The following is a 10,127-nucleotide window of genomic DNA, read 5'->3' as shown; positions in this document are numbered from 1 at the left end:
TTTTTTTTTTTTTTTTTTTTTATACAATCACAATCGAGTCGCTATTGATTTAACAGCGCGCCACCGGCGAACTTTTTGCCGGATACGCGCAATGCATCAATTCGATTTATTTATCGAGAGAGTTTCTCTCTCTCGTCAAACGTCGCTCGTCCCGTTTGTCCACCCCCTCCCCCTCCCCTCTCTCTCTCCTCTCTCCCACCGTTTTCGGCAGCCCACTTGCCTTCATTTTTTTTTTTTTTTTTTTTAAGGGAAGGCCATTCCACGCCACGTCGAAGCTCTTTTTTTTTTTTTTTTCGATCCAAGCGAAACTTTTCAACTTGAAGTCGGATAATTAATTAACAATATCCGTCCTTCCTTCCGATAATTTAATAATTCCGTCGATTCGATTTAAAAGCGAAGCAAAGGGATTAATTAATAACGGAAGGATCGGATTGTACGATCCGAGAATTTTTTTTTTTTTTTTTAAAGAACCGCCACTTTCACGATCTTTTATATCCCCCTTACCTACCTTGTTCACCATTTTTATCCGAGAAGAACAGAGAAGAAGGGAAAAATGAAAAGGAGAAAGAAAAACTTTGAAAACTTTTACCACACTTTTTTCTTTCAATCTCAAGTTCGACCATTGTATTTTTAACCAAAAGGTAAAAGGAATCTATCTATCTATCCCCCCCTCTACTCTCCCCTCTATCTTCATGAATACACGAACTATTTAAATAATTCAATGCTTCGAAAAGAGAGAAGGGGAGAGTGCACGACTTTTCTCCGCTCTGCTTTTTAACCAGAGTAAAAGTAAAGCGGGAGGAAGAGAAGAAAATCGTCTAAAATACCAATACACCATCTCTTCGAGTCGTCGATTCAGCAGGAGCGTGCAAAAAAAAATTTGCAATTAAAAATACACACGGAGGATTAAATAGCTGCACGACGATACATATATATATATACATATATATGTCCGTTAAAAAGTTGCCATCTGATTGGTCGAGAGACTGGTGTGGCGGGCCACTGGTGTTATCTCGCTCGGCCGGAAGGAGGGGGGTGGGAGGGGGATAGGATTGGACCGGTTGTTCCTTTTCGAGTTTATCGGGAAAATCGGGGAGGGAGGGGGAGGAGGAGGAGACGCATCTGTTCCACAGAGGACTCTGGAGTCTCTCTCTCAGGTAGACAGGAGCAGTAATGGCTTCTTCTTCGGCGATGGGTGGGATCTCAAGCGTATCGTTTTACAAGAGGGATAAGACGTTGCCGGATTACATGACTGGGCGAGTTTTGAGAAGAGAGGGCGCGAACGAGATCGTTGCGCACACGGTTAAAGGATAACCGTGTTTCCCATCCTCTTAACGTTGGTGTGTGCACACACCTCCTCTGTATTACACGTGTATATTTCGCGCGCGTCTCCTCGGGTGGTTTTACTCTTGGATCTTAGCGATGGGATCGAGTGCAGTGGAACACAAGTGACACAAGTTCGATTATTCGAAATGATGAGTTTTGTAAGTTGATATTTTGTAATAATTATTTCTTCATTTGAGACTAATTAATTTTTTAAAATCATCCGAATTTTATATATATATATATATATATTTTTTTAAAATTGGAATTTTAGTCATTCTCGTCGATTGATTAATTAAATTTTCTCTGTTTACGTACGAAATATATAAATTGAAATTTTTTTTTTAATATCAACTTCAATTAAATTCATTTCAATCTATACATGTGATTTATCTTATTTATTTATTTCTTTGTTTACCGATGAACTCTACTCCCATTACTTGGAATAACATTTTTATCAATTTTTATTCCATAAATGTAATATTAATAAATTTATGTGCACAATACGAACGAAAATTCAAAATTCAAATTCATTGAGTAGCGAAAAACTTTTTCAAGATCTTATGATCACCTTTCTTATACAATGCTTACAAAGAATTCTTTGAGTTTATCGAAGTGGTTCCAATGGTTTCGCGACGTACTCGAACCCATCGCTATCTACACGCGTTTCTATAAAGTCTCTCTCTCTCTCTCTCGTGTCGGTGCAACAAAGTTGGTGGCGCGTTTCAGACGAGGAGGAGGAGGAGGAGGAGGAGGAAGAGGCATATACGCGTATATACCCGGTAAATTGATCCAAGATCAAAGCCGAAACAATCACAGGAGGAGGAGACCCACTTCCAACTTCTCTCTCTCTCTTTCTCTCTTCCACTCACAAGGGTTCCTTGGAAAGAGGAAGGAAGAAGGTAACCGCGTGTGTAACCTTTTTCGCCCAACCCCTCTTTCTCTCTCCACCTCTTTGAATAGCGAAGAGCACAGGTGGTAGTACCCCACTTTCTTTTTCCCCGGGAAATTAATGTAAAACGCTCGTTTCGCGGGCGGAAAGTGCCCCTCTAGACTTTGTTACGCGAATCGAGCGATGCCTCGCTGCTCTTTCTAAACTCCATTGCATATTTATTCGACATTTGCGCGATCTCTGTATCTCCTCCCTTTTTTTCTCTCTCTCTCTCTTTCCTTGTACGTATTTCTCTTTTTATCTTCTTTCTCCTCGTTTTAAACGAAGGGGAGAGAAAGAGAGAGAGATTCGATTTCAGATTTTTACAGATATACGTGAGAATTATAATACAACGGTTGTAAGAGTATTAAAGCTTGTAAATTGATATTAAATTTTAAATACGAAATAATTTTACAATAGGATTCTTTTTCATTCTTTTTCAGGTTTTCTTTTTATTTATAATTTTTTCTGTGCAATTTCTGTGTATAAGAAATTTTGGAAGATATACGAAATATGCTGCTCGGCGTCAATTTTCGATGAGTCGATCGAGAGGGGATCTTCTTTACCGAGCAACAAAAGGCGCATCGCCCCTTCCTCTCCTTCGTTTTACCCCGGTTCCCATTGAAATTCGAATTCTGTGCGATCACAAAGAGATCGCTGGGATCGCGTTCCTCGACGCGAAAAGAACGAGAAAAGAAGGCGAGCGAGCTCGCTTCGACGACCGCCATCCAAATTGTAAATTGTCGACTCTCTCTCTCCGCTTTATTAATTATTCACCCGAGCATCGATCAACGTTTTACGCAATTATATTATTCGGTCGTAATATCCCCTTTGTAACAGGTATGGAGGATTCGAATTTGCGTTTCAAATCGAAAGAATAATATTAAAGTTACTATCTCGTTTGGTCGTGGGGTATATAGGGGGAAGTAGAGAATTTGATAATTTAAGTTAATAATACTTTTTTTTCAATATTCTTTCTTTCTTGTTTTCATAGCTTTAAAATATGGCAGATTGGAAAATGTTAACCAGTATTAAAAAAGAACAAGTATTAAAGAAAAAAGAACGAGATGGAGAATTTGATAATTCGTTAATAATATTTTTTCTCAATATTCTTTTTTTTTTCATAGCTTCAAAAATAAGTAAAATTGGAAAATATTAACTAGTATTATCCATTACCTTATCTATTCAAAAAAAAAATTCCTCTTCCAAAACAAAAAAAAAAAAAACGAAATGGAGAATTTGATAATTCGTTAATAATACTTTTTTTTAATTTTTCTTTTTTTTTTTTTTTTTTGAGAGGAAATGAAAAAAGATTTTTTTTTTTTTTTTTTGTGGGGAAAGGAAGAAAGATTTTTTTTTTTTTTTGAGTGGATAAAGGGATGGATAATACTGGTTAATATTTTAACTATTTTTGAAGCTGGGAAAGAAAAAAAAGTATTATTAACGAATATATCAAATTCTTCGTTCTTTTTTTTTTTTTTTTTTGAGAGGAAATGAAAAAAGATTTTTTTTTTTTTTTTTTGTGGGGAAAGGAAGAAAGATTTTTTTTTTTTTTTGGGGGGAAAAAAAAAAAATTTTTTTTTTTTCCCCCCAAAAAAAAAAAAAAATCTTTTTTCATTTCCTCTCAAAAAAAAAAAAAAAAAAGAACGAAGAATTTGATATATTCGTTAATAATACTTTCTTTTAATATTCCTTTCTTTTTCTTTCACAGCTTCAAGATTGGTAAATGTTAACAAGTATTATCCATCCAAAAATAAAAAAAAAAAGAGAAAAGAAAAAATGTATCCTCTTTCTCGCTTCTCGTATCGCAAATCAAGTGTACATAAGACGTTCCTCCATGAACAAACCTTCCTTCCAACCCTTCCCTTCCCTTCCCCAAAGAGGAGAGCATCTCTCCAAGGAGAACCTTCCAACAACAAGATTCCGAGAGGAGCGAAAGGGAGAAAGAACAGGAAGGGAAAAGGGATTTAACACGTGTACCAGTTTCCGGAGGCAAGCGTGAGGAAGGTTTGAAATAGAGTGAATAAAGAGGAGAGGAGGGAGAGGAGGGAGAGAGGAGGAGGAGGAGTTGTTGGCGGAAAACGGCCCTCGCTCCACCCTCCCCACGACCGCAAATTCGATCAAGTTTCGAGCGTATCTCTCTTTCCCTCTCTCTCTTTCTTTCGTCTTGCACGCGACGTGGACGAAGCTGAAAGAGCTGAAAGAGAGGAGTAATCGTATCGTCTCTGTCTCGTGCGAAAGAACGGCGTGGTATTCGAAGAGAAAGAAAGAGAAAGAGAGAGAAGGAACGGACGAAGAGGGAAAATACGATTCTCATTTACTTTCGACTTTGTTTCCACTCCTTGAACTTGTTTACGTTATTTCAGGCAACGTGTGTTACCGTTCAGTCGTGGCTGCGAAAGCTATTTTCTAATTTCGTGAGATATCGTGTATCGTGTGAATAATATACAAACCGATTAAAAGAAATGTGGAAAAAAGGGATTCAAATTTCAGAGACGATAATTAATTAAATTATCATCAACTTAAAGAGAAACGAGTTGGAAATTGATTAACTTGGTGCAACGAGGATTTCTCATTTACTTTCGATTTTGTTTCCATTCCTTAAACCTGTTGAATTATTTCTGGAAATGATATTGTTCAGTAGCTGAGCATTTTAATTTCGAGAGATATGTATATTATGTGAATAATATAGTACAATCTAATAATTGAAAAAAATTCGGATAAAAGGGATTCATATTTCAAAGACAACAATTCTATCAACCATCAGTTTAAGGAGAAACATTCACGAGCTTGAAATTGATCTTGACTTAGTGCAACGAATACCTGCGAGAATATTTTGAGATATATATATATATCTTGTGAATAATACAATCTAACAAATAGATTATGCAAAATTTAAAAAAATTTGGAAAAAAGAGATTCAAATTTCAAAGACAATTCTTTATACCAGCCATCAGCTTAAAAAGAAATATTCACGTATAATATAATAAGAATTTCTCATTTACTTTCGATTCTGTTTCTTAAATCTGTTACGTTATTTCTTGGAACGATAATAATTAAAAAAAATTCGGAAAAAATTGGATTCAAGTTTCAAACACAAAAATTCTACCGATTCTTCAAAATTAATCTCGACTCGAAACTCGACAATTTTATTTCCAGTCTCGTCGCCGCTCAAAGTCAATATCATTCCCTTCGTGATCGCGATTTGAAATAAGTGATTAATTGCACGATACCTGACTGAGATGCGTGACGTGGCTGGAGGCGTAGTAACTCGCCCTGGAGCCGCACGGCCTCGCGTATAGCGGTTCCAGATCGGCGATGGTCGCGTAGCTTCCGGAATTGGCGCTGCCGGGCCGTGGGTCGACCCTGACCAGGACGGAACTTCTCGCGAGGCCACCAGTTTCCGCCGCCGAATAGCTGCAGCAGGGCAGCGTTTTCCTGAAAGGGAAGATCGTGAAACGAAGATCGTTTCGTATTCGAACGATTATTGGAATTGGAAAAAAAAAAAAAAATTGGAGAATTTTGAGAAAATGAGAATAGGCGGAACCGGGTATGATGGGATGTTGAAGGAAGGAACTATTTAAAGAAGATTATAAAATCATGATATAAAACTTTCGTGTCTCCTTCGTGAGATAACCACCGCGAACTTATCTGGGGGAAGAGGAATTTTAAGTGCCTTTTCTCGTACCAGAAATATTCAAATTAAGCCGTCTTATCACAATGCGCCTTTCCTCGTAGAAATTACTTTAAAAAGATTTCTCTCATTTCTCTGTATATATATATATATATATATACATATATATTATAAAGTAGATATAATCAATTAAACATATATATCGCAACAAAAAAATTTCAAATTTCTTCGTAATCATCGAGCCAGAAAATCGTTCGTCGTTTCCACTCACGCGACGATACACATCCGCCACGATCGATCCTCGCGCCGTGTCAAATTACCGCTTGGCCCGCGGGGCCAAAATTTTCAAAGGAGAGTGGTGGTACTCCGTTCCCCTTTGCTAGATATCAGAGAGATGGCCAGCGAGGAGAACGGTGAAAACCAACCGGCTAAAATTCTCTATACAGAGAGAGAGAGAGAAAGAGAGTGAGTATGAGAGTGAGAGAATTCACAGAGGTAGTAGCAGCGAGTAATTCCGATATTTCGGTCGGATTTATCGGCCGTTTTGAAGCGATGGTAGTAAATGCACGATTCCACGGGAAAAAGTTGGACGAGAGGAGAAGAGGGGCGACCATTTCAAATATTGCGCTGTCCTTGGTTCCTTCCCTCCTCTCCCCTCCCTCGATTCTTTGTATTCGCTAGGAAGGAGGGGGGATCGGTTTACGTCCGTCGTCCCATCGGGTATATACTTTTTTATATACGTTTTCGCCTTCGTTCCGTTCGGCCGTCGATAATTTGGCGCGATAATTTGGCGTGTAAGTACGCAACATGGGAGGGAGGCAGAAAGAGAGAGGGGAGAGGATGTTGTTCGTTGGTCGAATGGAGTTAAAGGAAAAAATTATCGCGTTTGTAACGGTCGAGTTTTTTTGTCGTTGCAGAAGCGTTTAAACATCGATAAGTAGTTTATTATTTATATACGTTGCGCGTATATATTATTCGATACAATTATATTTTATATTATATTATATATTATATTATGGGAAATGATTTGGATGGATGGATCGGTTAAGCGAGTTTTGGTGATTATTGTGTTCATTGTTCGGATCTGAAACTATTATATCCTTGAGAAAAATTCCGTACAGAAGAAGCTTGAAAGTGTGAACGTCGAAGTGTATATTTTATAGAATAAATGTTGGCGAGAAGGAATTTCGAAAGATTTAAGAGTTATTATTACAAGACAATACAATTGGTTCATTTTGAGAGAAACGTGGAAATGTACGTTTTAAGAATAAATAAGTAGAAAAATATTGACGTATTGTTGTAGATGTGAAATTATTTCCCATTTTAAGAGAAATTTCGCTTCGAAGAAATTTGAAAAGATTTAATAATCTGTGAAAAGACAATTGGTCGACTTTCACAGAGAAATTGGAACGTGGAAGTTTACGTTTCGAGAATAAATAAAGAGAAAAATTCCACGAGAAGAAATTTCAAAAGATTTCAAAAGATTTAATAATCTGTGAAGAGACACAATTGGTTCACTTTGAGGGAAATTGGAACGTGGAATTTTACGTTTTAAGAATAAATAAATGAAAAAATGTTGATGCACAAGTATTGTGATAAACTTGAAACTGTTTCCATTTTAAGAAAAATTCCGCGAGAAGAAATTTCTGTGAAGGGAATTTTAAGGAGAATTGAAACATGTACGTTTTAAGAGAAATAAATAAATAATAAATAATAATAAATAAATAGAAATAAATAAGAAATAAATAAATAGAAAAAAATGTTGGCGAGAATAGAATTTTAATAATTTATGAAAAATACAATTGGTGCCCACTTTGAGGTTTTTTACAATGTGAAATTGTACGTTTCATGAATAAGTAAATAGAAAAATTCCGCGAGGAGAAATTTCAACAAAAGATTTAATAACAATCTACGATTTGCTCCACTTTGAAAAAAATAAAAACTATATTTTAAATAAATAAAAAGATATCGTAATAATTTATTATTACATTAATGTACAGTTTTTAGAACTAGAATATTCGTCGTTTGGATCCAAAATTATTTACATCTTAAGAAAAATTCCTCGAGGAGAAATTTCAAAAGATTTAATAAATAACAATCTATGATTTATTCTGAGAAAAATTCAAACTATATATCTTAAATAAACAAAAAGATATCGTAATAATTTATTTTTACAGTAATGGCTGTTAGAATTAATATTCGTCTGGATCCAAAACTATTTTCATTTTAAAAAAAATTCCTGGAGAAGAGGAAACTTCAAAAAATTTAATAACAATTTACTATTTGCTTCACTTTCAAAAAAATTCGAGCTATATGTTTTAAATACGATTATCATTATCACAGTTAATGGCTGTTAGAATTAATATTCGTCTGGATCCAAAACTATTTCCATCTTGAGAAAAATTCCTGGAGAAGAGGAAACTTCAAAAGATTTAATAATAATCTATGATTTATTCTGAGAAAAATTCAAACTGTATATCTTAAATAAACAAAAAGATATCGTAATAATTTATTTTTACAATAATGGCTATTAGAATTAATATTCGTCTGGATCCAAAACTACTTCCATCTTGAGAAAAATTCCTGGAGGAAAGGAAACTTCAAAAGATTTAATAACAATTTACTATTTGCTTCACTTTCAGAAAAATTCGAGCTATATGTTTTAAATACAACAAACAAGAAAATATCAACGTTTATCATTATCGCAGTTGTAATGGCTCTTGGAATTAATATTCGTCGTCTGGATCCAAAACTATTTCCATCTTGGGAAAAATTCCTCGAGGAGGAGGAGGAGGAGGAGGAGGAGGAGGGAACTTCAAAAGATTTAATAACGGTAGCTAGAGAGGAGAGACAATTGGTCCACTTTGAGGGTGAATTGGAACGGTGGCGGACGCACAAAGGGCGCGCACCCCCTCCTCCCCCAACTTTTCTACTCCCCTCTTCATTTTTCTATAATTTCATCGCGCAACGGATCGTGTAATCGAGCGAGTAATCGAAGATATTTAATCGATATCATCCCCCCTCCTCCCTTTAAGCAAATCTTTCCACAATTAAAGTACAAAGGCAACTCTCTTTCAATCAGTCGATAAGGATTTCGATCGGACGAACGAAGCGCGTGGCTCTATTTACGATGACGCATCGAGCCACCACACGCCTGCCATATTTCCGACAATGAAACTTATTTCATTTTCGTATCTAATTTTAACGCGCGGTACGGAATCTCCTCTTGCGCTGCGGAGTTATTACTATGCAAATTAGTATTAATTATAAAGCGACGAAAGGAAGAGGGACGAGACGAGACGAGACGAGACGAGGCGCTCGAAATTTCGCGAAGTTTCTCTCTTCGAAGAAAGGAGAGAGGGGAGAGAGAGAAGGGGGGGAGAGAGAGAAGGAGAGAGAGAGAGAGAGAGAGAGCGAGAGAGCGAGAGAGAGAGAGAGAGCGAGAGAGCGAGAGAGAGAGAGAGAGCGAGAGAGCGAGAGAGAGAGAGAGAGCGAGAGAGCGAGAGAGAGAGAGAGAGCGAGAGAGCGAGAGAGAGAGAGAGAGCGAGAGAGCGAGAGAGAGAGAGAGAGCGAGAGAGCGAGAGAGAGAGAGAGAGCGAGAGAGCGAGAGAGAGAGAGAGAGCGAGAGAGCGAGAGAGAGAGAGAGAGCGAGAGAGCGAGAGAGAGAGAGAGAGCGAGAGAGCGAGAGAGAGAGAGAGAGCGAGAGAGCGAGAGAGAGAGAGAGAGCGAGAGAGCGAGAGAGAGAGAGAGAGCGAGAGAGCGAGAGAGAGAGAGAGAGAGAGAGAGAGAGAGAGAGAGAATTAAAAGCAAGCGGAAAGATGTTTAAATCTTCTTCGCTTAAATTATGTACGTATATATTTTTCTATTTAAATCTAAAAATCACAATTCCTACAGTGCTCTCCAAAAGGAGGAGAATTAATATATTCGAGATAAGTGCAACGAGTCCCTAGAAGAAGAAGAGAAAAAAGGAGGAGAGTAGAGTAAAAGTTTCTTCCTCCCTTCCCCTCTCGAAACTTCGCCTCGAATCTTCTTCTTTCCCGGATGCAATCTTCTTTAAGGTATGGCTTAATAATTTATACATCGCGAAATGGGGTTATAAAAGCTCAATGGAGGGAGGGGAGGAAAAAAAATTACGTTTATACGATGGTATCGAATAATACGAAAAACACGACTAAGTCTCCCTATAAATAAACATCCATCATTCGAAAATTTCTCTACACGTGCGAAATATTCATCAAC

At 37.1% G+C, this 10,127-nt stretch overlaps 1 protein-coding gene across 4 annotated transcripts in view; it reads right to left on the bottom strand.

The window, feature by feature from the left end:
- Window positions 1-10,127, bottom strand: part of LOC102679681 (tyrosine-protein kinase Drl-like) — a 105,937-nt gene that overhangs the window by 4,390 nt on the left and 91,420 nt on the right. For all 4 annotated transcript variants that reach the window (XM_006608293.2, XM_006608296.2, XM_006608294.2 and 1 more), the window contains one exon: window positions 5,488-5,692. In XM_006608293.2, the coding sequence (XP_006608356.1) occupies window positions 5,488-5,692 (205 nt within the window). The remainder of the gene's footprint in view (window positions 1-5,487; window positions 5,693-10,127) is intronic.

Source organism: Apis dorsata, unplaced genomic scaffold (assembly GCF_000469605.1).
Source record: "Apis dorsata unplaced genomic scaffold, Apis dorsata 1.3 scaffold_33, whole genome shotgun sequence".
NCBI classification, from domain to species: Eukaryota; Metazoa; Arthropoda; class Insecta; order Hymenoptera; family Apidae; genus Apis; species Apis dorsata.
The sequence above is the reverse complement of the archived record's forward strand: the minus strand, read 5'-3'. Positions and strand labels throughout refer to the sequence as shown.